Raw genomic sequence first — 24,783 nt, 5'->3', positions numbered from 1 at the left:
TGAAATGGTCCACCCACGCAGACATTGTGGTGAAGAAGGCGCAACAGAGCCTCTTCAACCTCAGGAGGCTGAAGAAATTTGGCTTGGCACCTAAAACCCTCACAAACTTTTACAGATGCACAATTGAGAGCATTCTGTCGGGCTGTATCACCGCCTGGCCCGCAACCGCAGGGCTCTCCAGAGGGTGGTCAGTACAGCTGCATCAAAGCTGGGACCGAGAGAATGAAAAACAGCTTCTATCTCAAGGCCATCACTAGCCATCACTAGCACATTAGAGGCTGCTGCTGCCTATTGAAATCACTGGCCACTTTAAGAAATGGAACACTAGTCACTAATAATGTTTATATATCTTGCACTACTCATCTCATATGTATATACTGTATTCTATTCTATAATATTCTACTGTATCTTAGTCCATGCCGCTCTGTCATTGCTTGTCCATATATGTATATATTCTTAAATTCCATTCCTTACTAGATTTGTGTGTATTGGGTATATGTTGTGAAATTGTTAGATATTACTTGTTAGATATTACTGCACTATCGGAGCTAGAAGCACAAGCATTTCGCTACACCCGCAATAACATCTGCTATACACATATATGTGACAAATCAAATTTGATTTGATTTGATTTGCTGAATTACCAGTGAGCTGTGTAACCTGGTCAGGCCCCAGAACTACAACCACTACCGTCTACTTTGTCCCCTCACCCTGTTTGGACACACATGTCCTGGTCACCTCAAAGACTTTGAATCAACCTTGCACACTTACTTTCAGTGGGGAAAAGAGGGGACATGTTAGAGCTGCTAGAGCAGCTGACTGTTGTATTACAGGTTGCTTTCCTGTAACTTGGTTACGCTACTATGGCTACATTTACACAAGCAGCCCAATTCTGATATTCTTTTCCACTAATTGGTCTTTTGACCAATCACATCAGATCTTTTCACATCAGATCTTTTTCAGAGCTAATCTGATTGATAATTTTTTCACTCATTTATCTTTTGACCAGAATTGAGCTGCCTGCCTAAACAAATATGCTTGTGTCTTGAAAAACATGAACACATTGAAAAGCTGGTTGGCTTCAGCTGTATTGATTTACACCAAAACAGTCTTTATGGGCATGAGTGTTGTACTCTGAAAAGTTGCCTCATCTATAAAATTGATATTTACACATGTTTGTCATTTAGCTGATGCTGTTATCCACAGCAACTTACAGGAGCAATTAGGGTTAAGTGCCTTGCTCAAAGGCACATCAACAGATTTGTCACCTAGTCTGCTCGGTGTATCAAACCAGGAACCTTTCTGTTACTGGCCCAAAACTCTTAACCGCTAGGCTACCTGCCACCCTTGATTTTACCACCATCAAATGGTATTATAGCAGCCGTATTGGATTTTGGACGCCATATTGGATTTGAGGCAATATCCAGGGTGGCCCCAAAGATAATCTGTGGTGGCCCCCTGACAAAATTTCAAGAGTAGGGGCTAAAGATACTAAATCCTTTTAAGGATCGTCAGACCCAAAACTTTTATTTTGATGTCTGAGCCCACTTGTTTTCCTTAGAGCCAATTACAATAGCCACAACATAAAAAGAAAAGTATAACTGTATGTATTTTTGTCAGGCAGGACCATACAGCACTGAATGAGAGCAAGTTGTATATTAATCAGATACCAAAAACTAAAGCTTACATTCATCATAAATGTGAATAGTTGACATTCCAGCCTTTTGTATCTCTGTGTTTAAAAGTCTATATTTCCAAGGTGCATTAAGATATGCTAATCCTGTTTGTTTGTGTATGTAGTGCAGACAACTGACTACTTGTATTCCAAATTTGAGCAATTTCAGAGCTTGCAATATTGGGTTACATGAGCTTATGTGGCCCATACCCCCTTCAGCAGGCGTTATTCTGCACTTTTTGAATTTAGGGGGTGTGTCACAATATCTATCAATTTAAACACTTTTTGAGTAAAATATTTTTTACACAACCATCCATTTCATAAATGGGAGACATTAGAGATGTGAAAAAACATGGTTGCGTTTTGTTCTACCTAGGGTAGGGGTATCTAAAAAATGTGGAGGCCTTGCCACTAGCCTATAGGTAAGCAGAGAAAATAGAAGGAAGGCAATGCTGCTCCCTGCTGGACAGTTATAGCATAAACCATGTCATTACTGTACTAAGATTTTTGTTTCCACAAGCAACTGAGTATAATATGTCATACACATTAGTTATTCAATTAATTAATTTGACCATCAAACAACTCAATGGTAATGGCTGTTAGTTATTCAATTATCGTATTCTCTTGTTCTTCTATCCCTCCCAAAACACATACATACTTCACTTTGGAGGAATAATTCATATCTCCACCTACAAATTGCATTGTAGCATTTCACCCAGTAGATGGTATGACACACAAGTGGTCACGTCAAATATAAGAATAGTATGCAGTACACTACCAGTCAAAAGTTTGGACACACCTACTCATTCGAGGGTTTTTCTTTATTTTTACTATTTTCTACATTGTAGAATAATAGTGAAGACATCAAAACTATGAAATAACACATATGGAATAATGTAGTAACCAAAGAAGTGTTAAACAAATCAAAATATATTTTATATTTGAAAATCTTCAAATAGCCAGCCTTTGCATTGATGACAGCTTTGCACTCTTGGCATTCTCAATATAAGTATTGTAAGTCCAAAAGTTGATGTAGCAATTAAGGAATAACTGTGATCACTGGCCTTTAATTTCAGCGGCCGCCAGTCTTTAGGAGGGGCAGGAAACCACAACTTAATGTAGTCATTACATGTCACCCTGAGAGAGCTAGGGAGCATCTCTCTAAGGCCTAATGATAGTATGGATGGCTGAATACAGATGGAAAGAAGACATATAACATGGCAAGCCTCACTAGAGGAAGGATATCGGATTCCCATCTCAGCCCAGAGAGGTGTCTTTACCCATTACCATTCAGACACCAATCTGAATCAATTCCAAGTATCCTAGAGAATCTCTTTAATTGTGTCGGTTTTGGCATAGCACAGTTGTGGATTGTTCTTGCTTAAAATCATATCAGAATATGAGTTAAGCTTGTGTAAATTGAAATAGTTAATCACAGATGCTCAGAGAGGGCATAATATGACGTGCCTGCTTATGAGTCACTGGTGAATCTGTCCATCTTTTCAAATTAAGCTTGATCATGTAATTTCATGTACAAGCTGCTTTTATGAGTCAGCTTTAACTTGCAACATTGCGGGCTCGATTCAATCCGTAGCGCTGAAGATCAGCGCTATAGCGCGTTTGACATTCAAAGCAATGTTAGCGCATTGGTTGGAGACTGCATTCACGGTAAACAAAGTATGTGTCGGCTCAATCGGAAATGACTTTCACATTTCAGTCGCGCTATACCGCTGATCTTCCGCGTACGGATTGAATCGAGCCCTGAGTCTTTGCCCTGGATTGGATGGTTGCTTGCCGTTCTAGATAAGAACCATGTATAACACATCGTAGAAAAGCAAATGGTTGAGGGGAATAAGTGAGATAGCCACAGATATTCCATGAGTAAACTTTTATTACCATCAAAGTCATAAACTCAGTCAAGGAGTACAGTACAGAGCTTACAAATGAGAGACAGTCAGGACCTAAAGGTCACCACTGCTCCTGATGAACATTACATCGAGAAACAACAGGTACATCAGAAAGTGCATGGAGAAATGAACAGACATGGATTACTAAATACAGTGGCACTGAAACAAAGCATTGCTTTAGATTGTGTAACAGTATTTATTTGCTGTCTTAAGAGGATGAAGGACGCAAAATGGTATATTCACACAAATTATTTAAGATATTCCTGTTAAGCTTTTCGTGGAAATCTAAATGTTTTGACAAAATAAAGACATTGTGTACTGCTATATCTCAATAATGTATCTGAATATGCATATCAATCAATCAATATATTATTGTGGGTGTCAGAGACGTGAATAAACAATAGACTGGGGAGCAATAACTGATCTCTGTTCAACCAAAAAAAAATAGCAAATTTGACTTCCTGCATTCTATTGAAAATAATTGCTCCAAATTTTCTTAAATACATACTTCCATAAAACTTGCAAGTAACCTTCAGAGGGACCCATAAAACACATTAATATACTGTATAATTAAAGTGTGCATTATAACTTCTGTCTACTGATAATAAAACCACTGTCTTGCTGTGACAAGGAAAGACAGAGGCTGTATGGAGCATGGTACTGTAAATACAGTACAGAAAGAGGGGACCAAGTCAAGCATGACTAATATGATCTAGGCTCCACCTTGTTTGACACTGGCCATGTGTTAGTTGATTGACTATCTGGATAGGGTATCGATGGTTGTTACGGACTACAGGCTTTTAACTTACAGATATGTACATGTACTCTATATACAGTTGAGTCCCTGGCGGCGTAGTTATTTTCCAACATAATTTGCAAATAAATTCATTAAAAATCCTACAATGTGATTTTCTGGATTTTTTTTCTCTCAATTTGTCAGTCATAGTTGACGTGTACCTATGATGAAAATTACAGGCCTCTCTCATCTTTTTAAGTGGGAGAACTTGCACAATTGGTGGCTGACTAAATACTTTTTTTCCCCACTGTAGAACTGTAGTCTATAGAGGACACCAAGAGAATAATCACATTTTCGGCAGCAAGTTGAATATTGCAAAATGTATGGTGATTACAGAGAACTCTTGCAGTACCTCATTATTGACCATACTGAAGGGAGCCTGGCTATAAACCGACAACTGTTCTGTTTCATATTATTGTTATGAATGTCTTGAGAATAAGTAAACCTATGAATAAATAGATAAATAAATACATATGTTTGTAAATATTACAGATGTTTTAACACAATTGCTCTTAATTCTTCTGTGTCTAAGCAACGGAAAACGTATCAACAAAGCTGGTGTGGGGTAGAAAGGGCTTTTACAGTGGTGCTTTTACACAGTCAAATGTTATACAACAGAGAAATTAATGTAATAGTTTTCCTTGTAGGCTGAATTATATTTCTTTACAAACAGATCCACGTATTAAGGATGTATAAGAATGAATAAGTCATGTGAAGTGGTGAATCAGAAACAGAATGTAAAATACATTTTAAAGAAATAGAAAAAGTGAATCTAGTCACATAGGATGGATTAAGATATGTTAGTACCGAGGCCAACTGTGGAATTCATAAAGATGATCTACAAAATGTATTCTAGATACATAGAAACTACAGTGTAACAAACACATAGCTCATTTCATATACAGTGGGGAGAACAAGTATTTGATACACTGCCGATTATGCAGGTTTTCCTACTTACAAAGCATGTAGAGGTCTGTAATTCCAGAAATCCAGAAAATCACATTGTATGATTTTTAAGTAATTAATTTGGATTTTATTGCATGACATAAGTATTTGATACATCAGAAAAGCAGAACTTAATATTTGGTACAGAAACCTTTGTTTGCAATTACAGAGATCATACATTTCCTGTAGGTCTTGACCAGGTTTGCACACACTGCAGCAGGGATTTTGGCCCACTCCTCCATACAGACCTTTTCCAGATCCTTCAGGTTTCGGGGCTGTCGCTGGGCAATACGGACTTTCAGCTCCCTCCAAAGATTTTCTATTGGGTTCAGGTCTGGAGACTGGCTAGGCCACTCCAGGACCTTGAGATGCTTCTTACGGAGCCACTCCTTAGTTGCCCTGGCTGTGTGTTTCAGGTCGTTGTCATGCTGGAAGACCCAGCCACGACCCATCTTCAATGCTCTTACTGAGGGAAGGAGGTTGTTGGCCAAGATCTCGCGATACATGGCCCCATCCATCCTCCCCTCTATACGGTGCAGTCATCCTGTCCCCTTTGCAGAAAACCATCCCCAAAAATGATGTTTCCACCTCCATGCTTCACGGTTGGGATGGTGTTCTTGGGGTTGTACTCATCCTTCTTCTTCCTCCAAACACCAGATGGTCATTGGCAAATATCAGACGGGCCTCGACATGTGCTGGCTTGAGCAGGGGGACCTTGCGTGCGCTGCAGGATTTTAATCCATGACGGCGTAGTGTGTTACTAATGGTTTTCTTTGAGACTGTGGTCCCAGCTCTCTTCAGGTCATTGACCAGGTCCTGCCGTGCAGTTCTGGGCTGATCCCTTACCCCTTCCTCATGATCATTGATGCCCCACGAGGTGAGATCTTGCATGGAGCCCCAGACCGAGGGTGATTGTCCGTCATCTTGAACTTCTTCCATTTTCTAATAATTGCGCCAACAGTTGTTGCCTTCTCACCAAGCTGCTTGCCTATTGTCCTGTAGCCCATCCCAGCCTTGTGCAGGTCTACAATTGTATCACTGATGTCCTTACACAGCTCTCTGGTCTTGGCCATTGTGGAGAGGTTGGAGTTTGTTTGATTGAGTGTGTGGACAGGTGTCTTTTATACAGGTAACGAGTTCAAACAGGTGCAGTTAATACAGGTAATGAGTGGAGAACAGGAAGGCTTCTTAAAGAAAAAATAACAGGTCTGTGAGAGCCGGAATTCTTACTGGTTGGTAGGTGATCAAATACTTATGTCATGCAATAAAATGCAAATGAATTACTAAAAATCATACAATGTGATTTTCTGGATTTTTGTTTTAGATTCCGTCTCTCACAGTTGAAGTGTACCTATGATAAAAATTACAGACCTCTACATGCTTTGTAAGTAGGAAAACCTGCAAAATCGGCAGTGTATCAAATACTTGTTCTCCCCACTGTACCTGACATGTACAGTAGTGGCACTGGACATACAGTATATGAATAGTTAGAAGTTTATGGAATGATGTAGTCCATTGGAACAAAACATGAGCCTCAGCAGAGCCCTCAACCAGGAGCCTAATGAACAGATTAAACTAGCTTGGCAGAAATAAAGACCTTCATATTTCCAGTTTAAAGGTCAGTAGCAGGATTAGCATGGGTTTTTCTTTTCACTAAGTGCTTACAAATGTGAAATTAACAGCAAAAGTTAAGAATGCATGCTGTTTTTGTTACTTCTACAAAGGTTTCTATATACAGAATCTTTACACTGACAGCCATGTGGTTCTTTCCTAAGCAGAAAGCTGGCCAGGGAGGGAGTATGGTGTGGATGCTGCCATTCACTAACAGTGGGTCTGCTGCATCCCCCAGTAAACCTACTTACTGCAGCACAGACATAACTACTGATCAGTGTATACAAAAAATAACAAAGAGAGCAATGTTCACCCCCAAAAAATAGATTATTGTGTAGAGAGGGGTGTGGAGGAGGAATTCTACAGATCATTATGTAAAATCAACACTACAAGAGCAAAGACAAGCTGTTCATTACCTTATTGACTGCCATGATAATGGAGTGGAATATTATGAGAGTAGGACTGGGGGGAAAAGTTCCCAAACTTGGCTCATTAAGAGGAAATCAAAGCAGGTTTGGCACAATTACATTACACTTTCATTACCAAAGTCGAAAGTTCAGAGGAAAATATGTAGCTGTTAGCTATAAAGTAAATCTCCTTTCCCCCAACAAACAAACATAATATGGCAAAATCTGGGCTACATTAGACATAAAAAGCCCATGTAAGGCCAGAGGGCTGTTTTAAAAAGACAGAATACATCTAAAAATGTAGCCAGATAAATTCAACACTCAGGAAATATAGCACACAGGCTCTGTGAGATGTTACTAATGCTGCAAGTGAGAGATAAGCAGAGTCAGTGTCACCATGCTAGCAGCTAATGTACAGTGTGCAGGAAGGAGGATTGCTGGGAGTGAAGGTGGCCATAGGAGGGCGGTGGTCGTTTAACCCTGCTCATCCCCAGCTTCAGCTGCCGGTTGGAGGGGAGTTGGGGCCTCTCCGTTACACCGTGACAAAGGATCAACCACCTCCGGTGCGGTGGCCTCCGCTGGGCTGGCCTCCTCAGGGGCCGGAGGTGGCGCTGTGACATCTGCTGCAGCCTGGGGAATGGCATCACATGCCACGGCCTCCATTTCAACAGGGGGCTCTGTGACAGCAGCAGGCTCCTCCTCAGGAGCTGCAGCAGCAGCGGCTGCAGAGGGGTTACTGGGAGCCTGGGGGTCTGCTGGAGCTGGGGCTGGTTCTCCTGCTGCATGGCTGGTTGCTACTGCTGGGCTGGTTGCTGATGCAGGGCTGGTTGCTACTGCTGGGCTGGTAGTCCCCAAGTCAGCACTCTGCTCTGGAGCTCTCAGTCGCTTCATCATGGTAGTGACCCGCACTGCTTTCTGTGGGAGGCAGTCGCAGTGCACACTCAACTCAACGGGCCTAGTTACTATACATTTGATAGCTTTTACAGAATATGTTTCTAATTCAAAAGCCTTGTACTTTCACCAATCATTTATCCCATTTCAAATTATCAAGGCCCATAAAACTTGTATTAAAAATGTGTGATAGATAGTTTTCTTCAATCTCTCCTTCAGTGATGGAACAGATAAAGAGGCTTACCTTCCACTTAGCTTTGGCAAAGTTCTTCTCTATTTGTGCACAGACATTATCCTTAATATTCTTATTTGAGGCCGCATTTCCAGAGATCCTGAGGAGATAAAGGGGGGAAAGGGAACTTCACTATAGGTTTCCACCCAACCTTTTTATACGTGTAAAGTACGTCGGCAAATTTGTCGATAAACTTTCCAAATGTCGACAAAACAAAATACAGTGAGGGAAAAAAGTATTTGATCCCCTGCTGATTTTGTACATTTGCCCACTGACAAATACATTATTTTAATGGTAGGTTTATCTGAACAGTGAGAGACAGAATAACAACAAAAAAATCCAGAAAAACGTATGTCAAAAATGTTATAGATTGATTTGCATTTTAATGAGGGAAATAAGTATTTGACCCCTCTGCAAAACATGACTTAGTACTTGGTGGCAAAACCCTTGTTGGCAATCACAGAGGTCAGATGTTTCTTGTAGTTGGCCACCAGGTTTGCACACATCTCAGGAGGGATTTTGTCCCACTCATCTTTGCAGATCTTCTCCAAGTCATTAAGGTTTCGAGCCTGACGTTTGGCAACTCGAACCTTCAGCTCCCTCCAAAGATTTTCTATGGGATTAAGGTCTGGAGACTGGCTAGGCCACTCCAGGACCTTAACGTGCTTCTTCTTGAGCCACTCCTTTGTTGCCTTGGCCGTGTGTTTTGGGTCATTGTCATGCTGGAATACCCATCCACAACCCATTTTCAATGCCCTGGCTGAGGGAAGGAGGTTCCCAACCAAGATTTGACAGTACATGGCCCGTCCATCGTCCCTTTGAGGCGGTGAAGTTGTCCTGTCCCCTTAGCAGAAAAACACCCCCAAAGCATAATGTTTCCACCTCCATGTTTGACGGTGGGGATGGTGTTCTTGGGGTCATAGGCAGCATTCCTCCTCCTCCAAACACGGCGAGTTGAGTTGATGCCAAAGAGCTCGATTTTGGTCTCATCTGACCACAACACTTTCACCCAGTTCTCCTCTGAATCATTCAGATGTTCATTGGCAAACTTCAGACGGGCCTGTATATGTGCTTTCTTGAGCAGGGGGACCTTGCGGGCGCTGCAGGATTTCAGTCCTTCACGGCGTAGTGTGTTACCAATTGTTTTCTTGGTGACTATGGTCCCAGCTGCCTTGAGATCATTGACAAGATCCTCCCGTGTAGTTCTGGGCTGATTCCTCACTGTTCTCATGATCATTGCAACTCCACGAGGTGAGATCTTGCATGGAGCCCCAGACTGAGGGAGATTGACAGTTATTTTGTGTTTCTTCCATTTGCGAATAATCGCACCAACTGTTGTCACCTTCTCACCAAGCTGCTTGGCGATGGTCTTGTAGCCCATTCCAGCCTTGTGTAGGTCTACAATCTTGTCCCTGACATCCTTGGAGAACTATTTCCATGGTGGAGAGTTTGGAATCTGATTGATTGATTGCTTCTGTGGACAGGTGTCTTTATACAGGTAACAAGCTGAGATTAGGAGCACTCCTTTAAAAGTGTGCTCCTAATCTCAGCTCCGTTACCTGTATAAAAGACACCTGGGAGACAGAAATCTTTCTGATTGAGAGGGGGTCAAATACTTATTTCCCTCATTAAAATGCAAATCAATTTATAATATTTTTGACATGTGTTTTTCTGGATTGTTTTGTTGTCATTCAGTCTCTCACTGTTCAAATAAACCTACCACTTTGACAGTGGGCAAACGTACAAAATCAGCAGGGGATCAAATACCTTTTTCTCTCACTGTATGCTAGACAAGGTGGGATCTTTTTGTTGATAACATTAATTATGTGAGAAATGGCGATGGAAACCCCTTCATGCACAAATATTTTAATAATAACCATTATATCGAAGTAAACTTGGAGTCACGCGATGATATGTTGTGTGGTCCTCCCACTACGACTCGGGAAAGCATGCAGTTTATTAGGCTACAGATTAAATAAGTTATGATGAACTTCACAGGGCGGTGAAAGTGCACGGTGATGAGCTTGATGCTCCTTTCCAATAAGGGTCTTATTCTGGTGATATGATGATCGATGCTTGGCTGCCGTTTGAAAAATAAAAATAATCTTGCTCTTATCCATTCAAATCTCATCATGTAGGTAGCATACCCATACTGCATCTGCGAGCTGTTGGCTAGAGCACACATGCCAAGACCAGTAACGAGAGTGGGCACATTAGCTTTATAACAACTTTTGTTGTGACAAAACCATTAGTAGAGTTGAAAATGTGATTGAAACCCATTTAACTTGTCTTTAAAAAACAATTATACATAGGAATTTAACTGCAAAAGTTATTTGTATGTGCACTACGTCATCATGCACAACATTTTATCTGCAACAAGTCAATTTGATGGAAAATGTTTTATGCTAATTTTTGAATATTTGCATGAAAATCTGTCGCCAATTGAATGGGAACCAAGCTAGTGACAGCTCAGCAGATAGGGATGAGTATTACTAATGAAACAGCATCTCTAACAACTATGAATCATCATGGGGCCAACCAACATAATGACATTGCCAAATTTGACTCCTGGTCATTTAAGAACACACTGTACCCTTATCATGAACACATCATACTACATTCATCTGGGGGGTTTTCACTGTGGTCATCCGGTATATCTCCATAGTACTGTGGTCATCCGGTATATTTCCATAGTACTGTGGTCTTCTGTTACATCTCTATTAGTAGGCTACTGTGTTAATAATGTGTATTTTCCATACCACTCATGGTTGATGGCCTCCTGAGCCGTCAGCCTCTGATCCTGGTCTACCTCCATCATATGGGTTACCAGGCCTTTTGCTGAAACAAAATAAAAGCATAATCTCAACAAACAGCAGTTACTACTCCTGATGGAATCAGAGAACAAACAGGATCATTTTTAACATGAAAAAGTAAACAGATGAAATCCTCCCTTTTGAATTGCTGTTTACCCAGTAAGCTGTCATTCACCCAGTCTCCTGTCACTTCATTTTAAAAGTACCTGACTCTGAGATGTCGTCCCAGTATGGAGAGTCAAACTCATAGTCCCCCGCCAAGATCTTCCTGAACAGGTTCTTGTCATGGTTTTCATAGTCATCATCATCAGTTTCATCATAGAAAGGAGGGTTGCCTGAAAGCCTGAGGGCCACAAGACAAAAGGAGCTCTTTATCAGCTTGTATTGTCATACCATGTGCACAAATATCATGTAAAGATATGATTTATTGCGATGGGTAATACCTTATAAATAAGATTCCCCGACTGCTTTTGTGCATAGCTGTCACGACTTCGGCCGATGCTGCCTCCCCTCCTTGTTCGGGCAGGCTTCGGCGTTCGTCGTCACCGGAGTACTAACCACTGCTGCCCCAATCATCATCACAATTGTCTTGTCAAAAACACACACCTGGTTCTAATCCCCTAAGTGTTCCCTCTGCCCCCTTATCCTTGTGGGTGATTGTTAATTGTGAGAGTATGTAGCTCGGTGGAGCTACTCATAACATTGTGTTGCCAGGGTAGATTTTCCCCCTGTGCCTATGTATTATTGGATTCCGTTACAGTGTAATGTGCCTGTTTCGTTGATCGCTATTGGAGCGCAATTGTGTGTCAACGAAGGAATAAACTCTGTATTCGGTGATTACCCTCCTGCGCCTGACTCCTTTACCACACTCACCACATAATCACCCACCCGTTATGGAGTCAGTGGGAGAAGAGCGCATGCCTGGAGTCGTGGCACGGGTCCAGGAGCATTCCACGATGCTGGCCAGCTTGGGGGAAGCGATGGATCGGGTTCTTCAGGTCGTCCAACACCTGGAGAGGAGAGGACCTGTTCTGTCGAGACCAGCTGGCCAACCGGATCCAGCCATCTACACCCCAGCACCCGTAGGGATCCAGATATCCCGACCACGGGCGTTTGATTGGACGGCGGCACTGTGCCAGGGATTCCTCCTCCAATTGGAGCTTTACTTCGCCAGCATCAGACTGGCGCCATCGGAGCGGGAGAAGGTGTCCGTCCTCGTTTCCTGCCTCTGTGGGAAAGCCCTGGAGGTTATTTTTCGATTATTGAATATCCTGCTTTCCCTGTGGTATTAGGTATTCCTTGGCTAGCACTCCACAACCCCACCTTCTCATGGCTCAGGGCTCTCACGGGGTGGTCGCGTGAATGTCAGGGTAGGTGTCTAGATGTTTCCGTTGGTGCAACCATGGTGGAAAGTCCAGACGGTACCTCCAACGTGTGCGCATTCCCCCCGAATACCTCGATTTGGCGCACACGTTTTCCAAGACACGTGCTACTAAATTACCACCTCATCGGGCGGGGGATTGCGCGATAGACCTTCGGGTAGACACTGTACCTCCCAGGAGTCATGTGTACCCCCTGTCGCAGGCTGAAATGGAGGCTATGGAAACATACGTCTCCGAGTCCCTGGGCCAGGGGTACATACGTCCCTCCACTTCACCCGCCTCCTCGAGTTTCTTCTTTGTGAAGAAGAAAGACGGCGGTCTGCGCCCGTGCATTGATTATCGATCACTGAACAAGGAGACGATTAGATTTAGTTATCCTCTCCCCCTCATTCCTTCAGTGATCGAGTCAATGCATGGGGCGCGCTTCTTCACAAAGCTAGATCTCAGGAGTGCGTACAACCTGGTGCGTGTTCGGGAAGGGGATGATTGGAAGACGACATTCAGCACAACCACGGGGCATTATGAATACCTGGTGATGCCCTACGGTTTGATGAATGCTCCATCCGTCTTCCAGTCCTTTGTGAACGAGGTGTTTCGGAACATGCTTGGTGGCGGTGTAGTGGTCTACATCGATGACATCCTGGTGTATTCCGCTACTCGCGCCGAGCATGTGTCCCTGGTTCGCAAAGTGCTGGCCAGACTGTTGGAAAATGACCTTTATGCCAAGGCAGAGAAGTGTATGTTTTTCCAGCAGTCCGTCTCCTTCCTCGGATACCGCATTACCACCTCAGGTGTGGAGATGGAGGGAGATCGCATTTCAGCCGTGCGTAATTGGCCAACTCCAACCACAGTTATGGAGGTGCAGCGATTCCTTGGCTTTGCCAACTACTACCGAAGGTTTATCCGGGGCTTTGGCAAGGTCGCAGCTCCCATCACATCCCTGTTGAAGGGTGGGCCGTCCCGGCTCCGCTGGTCTGCTGAGGCGGATCTGGCCTTCAGGAGACTGCGGGGTCTGTTCACCTCAGCTCTGGTACTGGCCCACCCCGATCCATCACTACCGTTCGTAGTGGAGGTGGATGCGTCCGAGGTAAGGATAGGCGCTGTCCTGTCCCAACGCTCGGGCACGCCACCCAAGCTCTGCCCTGTGCCTTCTTCTCAAAGAAGCTCAGCCCGGCAGAGCAGAACTACGATGTTAGAGATCGGGAGCTGTTGGCTGTTGTCCGATCTTTGACCGTGTGGAGGCATTGGCTCGAAGGGGCGAAACACTCTTTCCTCGTCTGGACGGACCACCGTAACCTGGAGTACATCCGGGCAGCGAGGAGGCTGAATCCTTGCCAGGCCAGGTGGGCCCTATTCTTCAGCCGGTTTGATTTTACAATATCATACATTCCAGGTACGAAGAACGTGAAGGCAGACGCACTGTCCCGGCTGTATGACACAGAGGAGAGGCCCAGAGACAACACCCCCATACTCCCGGCTTCCTGCATTGTGGCGCCGGTAGTATGGGCGATGGACGCAGATATAGAGTGGGCATTACGCAAAGATCCATCTCCACCGCAGTGTCCAGCTGGGCTGCGGTACGTGCCTGTTCTTATCCGTGATCGTCTGATCTTCTGGGCACACACGTCACCCTCTTCTGGTCACCCAGGTATCGGTCGTACAGTGCGCTGCTTGAGCGGAAAGTACTGGTGGCCTACCTTGGATAAGGACGTGAGGGTGTACGTCTCCTCCTGCTCGGTGTGCGCCCAGAGTAAGGCACCTAGGCACCTCCCAGCGGGTAAGCTACAACCGTTACCAGTTCCACAACGACCATGGTATCACCTTAGCATTGATTTTCTGACTGATCTTCCCCTCTCCCAAGGTAACACCACCATCCTGGTCTTTGTGGAACGCTTCTCCAAGTCCTGCCGCCTCCTTCCTCTGCCCGGTCTCTCCATGGCCCTGCAGACTGCGGCGGACCCTGTTCACTCACGTCTTCTGGCACTACGGGAGTGCCAGAGGATATAGTGTCCGACCGAGGTCCCCAGTTCACGTCTAAGATTTGGAAGGCGTTCATGGAACGTCTGGGGGTCTCGGTCAGCCTGACCTCTGGGTTCCACCCCGAGTCAAATGGGCAGGTGGAACGAGTAAATCAGGATGTGGGTAGGTTCCTGCGGTCCTACTGGGAGTGGTCGGTGTTCTTGCCATGGGCAGAATATGCCCAGAACTCTCTCCGCCACTCCTCTACTAACCTAACACCATTCCAATGTGTTTTAGGTTACCAACCGGTTCTGGCACCGTGGCACCAGAGCCAGACCGAGGCTCCTGCAGTGGATGACTGGTTTCGGCGCGCAGAGGAGACGTGGGACGCAGTGAGGCGTCTGGCTCTCGACCCGGAATCTGCCCCTCCGCCTGCCCTGCCGGAAGCTGAGCCCGCGGTTTGTGGGGCCGTTCAAAGATTACCGTATTAACCCCTCGTTTCATGTGTCTCTCCTCAGGCCGGTGGTGGTTGGTCCGCTGCAGTAGTCTGAGGTGCGGGAGCTTCCTCCACCTCCTCTGGACATCGAGGGGGCCACGGCATACTTTGTCCATGCCATCCTGGATTCGAGGCGTCGGGTGGGGGTCCTTCAGTACCTCGTGGAGTGGGAGGGGTATGGTCCGGAGGAACGGTGCTGGGTCCCAGTGAGGGATATCCTTGATCCCTCCCTGTTGCAGGATTTCCACCGTCGCCATCCGGCTCGCCCTGCTCCGCGTCCTCCTGGCCGTCCTCGAGGCCGGGGTCGGCGCGCTGCTGGAGCTGCGCGTCAGGGGGGGTACTGTCACGACTTCGGCCGAGGCTGCCTCCCCTCCTTGTTCGGGCAGGCTTCGGCATTTGTCGTCACCGGAGTACTAACCACTGCCGCCCCAATCATCATCACAATTATCTTGTCAATCACACACACCTGGTTCTAATCCCCTAATTAGTCTGTGTACAAGTGTTCCCTCTGCCCATTTGTCCTTGTGGGTGATTGTTAATTGTGAGAGTATGTAGCTCGGTGGAGCTACTCATAACATTGTGTTGCCAGGGTAGATTTTCCCCCTATGCCTATGTATTATTGGATTCCATTACAGTGTAATTGCCAGGGATGTTTGTTTCCCCTGTGCCTGTTTCATTGATAGCTATTGGAGCGCATTTGTGTTTCAACTAAGGAATAAACTCTGTATTCGGTGATTACCCTCCTGCGCCTGACTCCTTTCACCACACTGACCACAATAGCATGTGGATTACAGTGAAGATGGTCTCTTTCAGTAAAGTACAGTCACTTTTCCTGTTGCCCTTCTGTATTATTCCTAATCCCCCGTCCTCTGAGCAGACTCACAGCCCACCCCTCTTGCAGTAGTACAGTATATGAGACCATGGCTCCCTATGCCGATAATTAAACCACTCACAGGATGTACATGATGACACCCAGGGCCCAGCAGTCCACTGGCCTGCCGTATCTCTGTCTCCCAACCACCTCTGGTGCTGCAGGGACACAAACACAGTTAAGGATTATTTATTGATATTTCTCTCACAAATGCTTTCCTGCACTCTCATAAACTACTACCCAAAACCAATTCTCGAAGATACCCTGACCCTTCCCCAGTCCTTACCCAGGTACTAATCCCTTCCCCGCTCCTTCCCCAGTCCTTAACCAGGTACTAATCCCTTCCCCGCTCCTTCCCCAGTCCTTAACCAGGTACTAAACCCTTCCCCGCTCCTTCCCCAGTCCTTAACCAGGTACTAATTCCTTCCCTGGTCCTTCCCCAGTCCTTCCCCAAGTACTAATCTCTCCCCCAATCCTTCCCCAGTACTTCCCCAAGTACTAATCCCTTCCCCAGTCCTTCCCCAAGTAATAATCTCTCCCCTGCTCCTTCCCCAGTCCTTACCCAGGTACTCTGGGGTTCCACAAGGGTCTTTGATGAGCCCGGTCTCCAGCTTGGCCAGGTGGAAGTCACTGATCACTATTTTGGAGTGCTTCAGGCGGTTAAAGTACACCAAGTTCTCCAGCTGAGTAAAGGAACAGGACGACAGCTAAAGTTTGCCAAGGTTTTGCTAAAGTAATCTCATTCAAACATCCAGACTTAGAGCAGACTTCATCACTGTTTAAGGTAAATATTGAAGCAGTCAAACACTTCAGCGTCACACAAGTGCCTAAAACTGACAGTCAATTTATTTTAGTTCTAACAAAGCAAGATCACTGAGTCAATCTTATCAAGTACAGTGAGGGAAAAAAGTATTTGATCCCCTGCTGATTTTGTACGTTTGCCCACTGACAAAGAAATTATCAGTCTATAATTTTACTGGTAGGTTTATTTGAACAGTGAGAGACAGAATAACAACAACAAAATTCAGAAAAACGCATGTCAAAAATGTTATAAATTGATTTGCATTTTAATGAGGGAAATAAGTATTTGACCCCTCTGCAAAACATGACGGGCATGTACAGTGGGGAAAAAAAGTATTTAGTCAGCCACCAATTGTGCAAGTTCTCCCACTTAAAAAGATGAGAGAGGCCTGTAATTTTCATCATAGGTACACGTCAACTATGACAGACAAAATGAGAAAAAAAAATCCAGAAAATCACATTGTAGAATTTTTAATGAATTTATTGGCATATGATGGTGGAAAATAAGTATTTGGTCAATAACAAAAGTTTCTCAATACTTTGTTATATACCCTTTGTTGGCAATGACACAGGTCAAACATTTTCTGTAAGTCTTCACAAGGTTTTCACACACTGTTGCTGGTATTTTGGCCCATTCCTCCATGCAGATCTCCTCTAGAGCAGTGATGTTTTGGGGCTGTCGCTGGGCAACACAGACTTTCAACTCCCTCCAAAGATTTTCTATGGGGTTGAGATCTGGAGACTGGCTAGGCCACTCCAGGACCTTGAAATGCTTCTTACGAAGCCACTCCTTCGTTGCCCGGGCGGTGTGTTTGGGATCATTGTCATGCTGAAAGACCCAGCCACGTTTCATCATCAATGCCCTTGCTGATGGAAGGAGGGTTTCACTCAAAATCTCACGATACATGGCCCCATTCATTCTTTCCTTTACACGGATCAGTCGTCCTGGTCCCTTTGCAGAAAAACAGCCCCAAAGCATGATGTTTCCAACCCCATGCTTCACAGTAGGTATGGTGTTCTTTGGATGCAACTCAGCATTCTTTGTCCTCCAAACATGACGAGTTGAGTTTTTACCAAAAAGTTATATTTTGGTTTCATCTGACCATATGACATTCTCCCAATCCTCTTCTGGATCATCCAAATGCACTTCAGACGGGCCTGGACATGTACTGGCTTAAGCAGGGGGACACGTCTCGCACTGCAGGATTTGAGTCCCTGGCGGCGTAGTGTGTTACTGATGGTTGGCTTTGTTACTTTGGTCCCAGCTCTCAGCAGGTCATTCACTAGGTACCCCGTGTGGTTCTGGGATTTTTGCTCACCGTTCTTGTGATCATTTTGACCCCACGGGGTGAGATCTTGCGTGGAGCCCCCAGATCGAGGGAGATTATCAGTGGTCTTGTATGTCTTCCATTTCCTAATAATTGCTCCCACAGTTGATTTCTTCAAACCAAGCTGCTTACCTATTGCAGATTCAGTCTTCCCAGCCTGGTGCAGGTCTACAATTTTGTTTTTGGTGTCCTTTGACAGCTCTTTGGTCTTGGCCATTGTGAAGTTTGGAGTGTGACTGTTTGAGGTTGTGGACAGGTGTCTTTTATACTGATAACAAGTTCAAACAGGTGCCATTAATACAGGTAACGAGTGGAGGACAGAGGAGCCTCTTAAAGAAGTTGTTACAGGTCTGTGAGAGCCAGAAATCTTGCTTGTTTGTAGGTGACCAAATACTTATTTTCCACCATAATTTGCAAATAAATTCATTAAAAATCCTACAATGGGATTTTCTGGATTTTTTTTTCTCAATTTGTCTGTCATAGTTGACGTGTACCTATGATGAAAATTACAGGCCTCTCTCATCTTTTTGAGTGGGAGAACTTGCACAATTGGTGGCTGACTAAATACTTTTTTTCCCCACTGTATATGTGCTTTCTTGAGCAGGGGGACCTTGCGGGCGCTGCAGGATTTCAGTCCCTCACGGCGTAGTGTGTTACCAATTGTTTTCTTGGTGACTATGGTCCCAGCTGCCTTGAGATCATTGACAAGAACCTCCCGTGTAGTTCTGGGCTGATTCCTCACCGTTCTCATGATCATTGCAACTCCACGAGGTGAGATCTTGCATGGAGCCCCAGGCAGAGGGAGATTAACAGTTATTTTAATAATAATAATAATAATAATAATAATAATAATATGCCATTTAGCAGACGCTTTTATCCAAAGCGACTTACAGTCATGTGCGCATACATTTTTTACGTATGGGTGGTCCCGGAGATCGAACCCACTACCCTGGTGTTACAAGCGCCATGCTCTACCAATTGAACTACAGAGGACCACTTTTGTGTTTCTTCCATTTGTGAATAATCGCACCAACTGTTGTCACTTTCTCACCAAGATGCTTGGCGATGGTACCATTCCAGGCTTGTGTAGGTCTACAATCTTGTCCCTGACATCCTTGGAGAGCTCTTTGGTCTTGGCCATGGTGGAGAGTTTGGAATCTGATTGATTGATTGCTTCTGTGGACAGGTGTCTTTTATACAGGTAACAAAATGAGATTAGGAGCACTCCCTTTAAGAGTGTGCTCCTAATCTCAGCTCATTACCTGTATAAAAGACACCTGGGAGCCAGAAATCTTTCTGATTGAGAGGGGGTCAAATACTTATTTCCCTCATTAAAATGCAAATCAATTTATAACATTTTTGACATGTGTTTTTCTGGATTTTGTTGTTGTTATTCTGTCTCTCACTGTTCAAATAAACCTACCATTAAAATTATAGACTGATTATTATTATTATTTTTTTATTTTTTTGGGTGGGGGTGGATCAGCTTAATATTGCAGATAGATTGTATCTTCTATCAATGTAATTGTCTGCATCACTTCCAATCCCCCATGTTTTTTATATATATACTCCCCTTTATTACTTTGAACCCCGCCATCCTTTCCCTACTTGGAGTAAATTAGTGAACAACAATGCCCAGGCCTCTACTTCCGATCTATACTTACTATCTACACCTTATGGACAGAGTTAATTTTACAATAATTCTATTACATATATATAATTTTTTTTAAATTTTTTGCTCCTGAACTTCTTCTACTCTCAACCTCTCCGATCATTTTCATGATGTCCATCCGGTTTGCTTCTATATGCCATATCTTTCTAACTGTGCTCTTTCCCAAAAGCTCCCAACATACAACCTATATACTTATTATGGACACAGTATGCTTACATTATTAGCTATCTTGGTTATTATTTGTTGTTATTTGTTATTAGTCTGATCATTTCTTTGTCAGTGGGCAAACGTAGAAAATCAGCAGGGGATCAAATACTTTTTTCCCTCACTGTATATTTGCATAATAAATGTGGTTTTTCAAAAATGTTTGCCGTATATACAGTGCCTTCAGAAAGTATTCATACCCCTTGACTTAATCCACATTTTGTTGTGTTAAAGCCTGAATTCAAAATTGACTAAATTGATTTTTTCTCTCACCCATCGACACATAATAACCCATAATGACAAAGTGAAAACATATTTTTAGAAATGTTTACATAAGTATTCACACCCCTGAGTCAAGAATGTTAGAATCACCTTCGGCAGTGATTACAGCTGTGAGTCTTTCTGGGTAAGTCTCTAAGAGCTTTGCACACCTGGATTGTACAATATTTGCCCATGAATCTTTTCAAAATTCTTCAAGCTCTGTAAAATTGGTTGTTGATCATTGCTAGACAACCATTTTTAAGTCATGCCATAGATTTTCAAGCAGATTTAAGTCAAAACTAACTTGGCCACTCAGGAACATTCAATGGCTTCTTGGTAAGCAACTCCAGTGTAGATTTGGCCTTCTTATTTAGGTTATTGTCCTGCTGAAAGCTAAATTAATCTCAAAGTGTCTGGTGGAAAGCAGACTGAACCAGGTTTTCCTCTAGGATTTTGCCTGTGCTTAGCTCCATTCCGTTTCTTTTTTATCCTGAAAAATGTCCCAGTCCTTAACGATTACAGGCATACCCATAACAGCCACCACTATGCTTGAAGATATGGAGAGTGGTACTCAGTAATATGTTGTAATGGATTTGCCCCAAACATAACACTTTTTATTCAGGACAAAATGTTAATTGCTTTGCCACATTTTTTGCAGTACTACTTTAGTGCCTTGTTGCAAACAGGATGCATGTTTTGGAATATTTTATTCTGTACAGGCTTCCTTCTTTTCACTCTTTCAATTAGGTTAGTATTGTGGAGTAACTACAATGTTGTTGATCCATCCTCAGTTTTCTCCTATCACAGCCATTAAACTCTGTAACTGTGTTAAAGTCACCATTACTGTCACACCCTGGCTCTGGGACTCTATATGTTGAGCCAGGGTGTGTTCATTCTATGTGGTTTATTTCTATGTTGGGGGTTCTAGTTTGTTGTTTTCTATGTTTGCCTGAGTGACTCCCAATCAGAGGCAACGAGTGTCAGCTGTTGGCTGGTTGTCTCTGATTGGGAGCCATATTTAACTGTCTGTTTTTCACTTTGTGTTGGTGGGTTTTTGTTCCGTGTTCGGTCATTGTCACCGTGGACTTCACGAGTCGTTTATTGTTTTGTTTCGTGCTTTAATATAATAAAGTAACATGTTCGTTCATCACGCTGCGCATTGGTCTACTTCTCTCCCTGACGATCGTGACAATTACCCTCTTGGTGAAATCCCTGAGTGGTTTCCTTCCTCTCTTTTTTTTACCTATCTACCAATAACTGCCCTTTGTGAGGCATTGAACATAATTCCACTTTGACATTATGAGGTATTGTGTGTAGGCCAATGGGGAAAAAAGTCAATTGAATTAATTTTAAATTCAGGCTGTATCACAACAAAATGTGGAAAAAGTCAAGGGGTGTGAATACTTTCTGAAGGCACTGTATACAGTATATACAGTGAGCCTCAAAAGTATTGGGACAGTGACAACTTTGTTGTTGTTTTGGCTCTGTACTTTGGATTGCAGTGCAGACTGGCAGCTTTAATTTGAGGGTATTGTCATCCATATCGGGTGAATCGTTTAGAAATTACAGCAATTTTTGTACAAAGTCCCCCCATTTTAAGGGACCAAAAGTATTGGGACAAATTCATTTATATGTGTATTAAAGTAGTAAAAAGTTAAGTATTTGGTCCCATATTCCTAGCACGCAGTAACTACATCAAGCTTGTGACTCTACAAATTTGCTGGATGCATTTGCTTTTTGTTTTGGTTGTTTCAGATCATTTTGTGCCCAATATAAATTATTGGTAAATTATGTATTGTGTCATTTTGCATGAACTTTTATTGTAAATAAGAATATAATATGTTTCTAAACACTTCTACATGAATGAGGATGCTACCATGATTACAAATAATCCTGAATCGTGAATAATGATGAGTGAGAAAGTTAGATGCACAAATATCATATATTTGTGTTGGAGTACAGAGCCAAAAGAACAATACATATATACTGTATATATTCCAGCCTATAGTAATTCAACAAGTCAATTACTTTAAAAGAAGCAGTGCTGCTCAACATTCAGGCATTTACAGTATATTGTAGTCCTCCCCTTGACCACCAGAGGCCCCAGGTCTTAGTACCTTGAGGTTCCTGTGGACAATGTTCAGGGAGTGAAGGTAGGCGACGGCCTCCAACACCTGACGGACCACATTACTGGTGTCGCGCTCGGAATAGTAGCCCTGGTCCAGGATCCAATCAAATACCTCTCTGCCTGTAGCACTGTGGGGAGAACTTGAGTAGCATGAAGCATGGTGCTGACCTACTGTAGATGCTTTGAGCCTGACAATGTCTCTGGATCAAAGCATTCACAGATACTTTTCAATAATACAACTTTATACAATTGACACAGAGACACTTTGAACGTGTGAAAATATGGTTTAAAAATATTTTTGCATTACTATGCTATTACCATAGAAATAATACCCTCGCCAAGGGCGAAGACTTTAAGAGTCAACAAAATCACGGAATCCACCAAACCTGCTTAATGTGATGATTTCAATTATTTAAACATTTCTCCTCTGATCTCTGATGGTTTACCTTATGACCAGAATTACAGACCCACAAATCAATGCAATCCTGGAGGAGTAGAGTATCATATATTTAATATATCTATGGTAATGCAACAAATCCCCAAGAACACAGACTGATGAGAATATGGAGCAGCCAGAAATGAATCATATCTTAATACCAAATGAAGGCTGCAGAAGGGGAGTTCAGAGCCGTGCTCATATCTACATGGCCTCCGGCTACTACAACTCATTCCCCATGAGTGCATAATCAACACATAGACGCCTGCTGCTGCAAAGACAGGAGCACAATCTCAACCAATCAGACGACTCAACTCACAGTTCAAGGAAGAGGAAATACTCTTTTCTGGTCTCATAGACATCCACCAGCTGGAGAATATTGGGGTGCTTCACCCTGGATAGAGCAGGCCAAAGGGGGAGAGAGGAGAGTCAGAAGGAGTGTGAGGGGTGAAGAGAGATGGGGGTGCCTTCATTGAGACACATACAGTACGGTTTGACGGTACATTAACGCTCATGAATAACAAACTCCAACAGTCAGCCATGCCGAGAGGAACGGCAACCATGTGCAGGAAAAAATACATCAGTAAACAATCAATTTAATTAAAAAAGGACTGTGAGATCTGCATGCTTAAACATCTCTTGGACAACTTCTTAATAGAGGAAAACTGTATACCCATAAATAATGTACTGTGCTTTAAACATGACTTGAATGTCTGTTGATGAGGGCATTTATGTGCAAGGACGATTATGCGGCAGAATAGTATGGAGTGCTTGACCGTGACCATGATAATGACTGCTCGAGCTAAGAAACTTCATGGTGAGTTTTGTCAGCGAGGCGATGAGCAATGCAGAGCATAACACTTCACATAAGGTATTAGACAACATGGAAACCATTGGCTGTATGTGGTAGCTGTGCAGCTGGCTTTCAATGGTGCTTCAGGGGATTGGACTGACGGACTGGTATCTTTTCCAGTCACTAAAAGTAATGGACGCCAACCACAAGAAAATGTATCAAATCCTCCTGTTCGAGAACTTGAAGAACCCAATTCAAACAGCAAGCCCGATGAAGGTCATGCTTTTGTGTATCGGGAGAAAAGACTCCACGGTATTAGATAACCCTTCAAGAAATGACAAATTCATCTTCCATTAAGTACATTGGTTTTTTCATCTGTGTTCTTTGAGTTCCCTGCTGCCTATAACAAATTGTTTGATAAGGCTCAGGTTATGCTAATGTTGGTTTTACTGGAGAGGGAGGTGATGAAAGAGAGGCTGCCACAGACTGATGAATAAGAAGCCTAATGGTAGAAAAATAGTTGGAGATAAACACCGTTGGAGAAAATAATGCTACCCAGTGTGATCATTCAGTGGGATGAAGTTTGCTTTACTTTTTAATAAAAAATGCTGCAGACATATTTTGTTTTCTCTGTTCTTCGCTCTAATGGATGTCCACTGTGCGCATTCTGTCTTTCAGAAGATAAAGTGTATAGAAACAAAACAACTTATTCCTCGTAGAGATTACACATTCACATAGCCTACTGAAATAATACACCATCTGTTATAAAACAAATTTCATTTACAGAGAATAGTTTTGTGAACGCGAACGTAAAATGACAGATGGCAGAATTTAAAGTTGATAACAGCAACTCACATCTTTAAAATGACTATCTCATTTTTTGCAGCCTTCCGAACTTTCCTCCCATCCTTTTTCAAGAACTTTTTACAAGTAAACATTTTCAGTGTGTTTTTGTCCTTGGCCCTGAAGATCTCACAGAACTCCTCCCTGCAAAGGAAATGCACAAAATCACACATTTAGAAAGATCCAAAGTAAACGTAAATGGGTTTCTAAATTAGTAAAGTCCTTGATTACGATTTTATCATTATGGCTATGGGAACAGCCTTCCTAGAAATTGTAGGTGGACTTGAATAAAGCATTTGTCCTTATTGAAGTTAATTTTTTTTACTTAGTAC

General features: G+C 43.2%; 1 protein-coding gene across 1 annotated transcript in view; it reads right to left on the bottom strand.

Annotated features, from left to right (window-relative positions):
* Positions 1 to 6,721: 6,721 nt before the first annotated feature.
* Positions 6,722 to 24,783, bottom strand: part of LOC121575027 (caM kinase-like vesicle-associated protein) — a 117,709-nt gene continuing 99,647 nt past the window's right edge. Inside the window, exons 3-11 of the mRNA XM_041887796.1 lie at positions 24,464 to 24,595; positions 23,135 to 23,209; positions 22,369 to 22,507; positions 16,548 to 16,668; positions 16,068 to 16,143; positions 11,484 to 11,620; positions 11,224 to 11,302; positions 8,477 to 8,564; positions 6,722 to 8,256 (exon numbers count right to left, since the gene is read on the bottom strand). Of these exons, the coding sequence (XP_041743730.1) occupies positions 7,816 to 8,256; positions 8,477 to 8,564; positions 11,224 to 11,302; positions 11,484 to 11,620; positions 16,068 to 16,143; positions 16,548 to 16,668; positions 22,369 to 22,507; positions 23,135 to 23,209; positions 24,464 to 24,595 (1,288 nt within the window). The 3' untranslated portion in view covers positions 6,722 to 7,815. The remainder of the gene's footprint in view (positions 8,257 to 8,476; positions 8,565 to 11,223; positions 11,303 to 11,483; positions 11,621 to 16,067; positions 16,144 to 16,547; positions 16,669 to 22,368; positions 22,508 to 23,134; positions 23,210 to 24,463; positions 24,596 to 24,783) is intronic.

Source organism: Coregonus clupeaformis, chromosome 10 (genome assembly GCF_020615455.1).
Source record: "Coregonus clupeaformis isolate EN_2021a chromosome 10, ASM2061545v1, whole genome shotgun sequence".
Lineage (NCBI taxonomy): Eukaryota > Metazoa > Chordata > Actinopteri > Salmoniformes > Salmonidae > Coregonus > Coregonus clupeaformis.
This window is presented reverse-complemented; position numbering and strand designations above follow the sequence as displayed.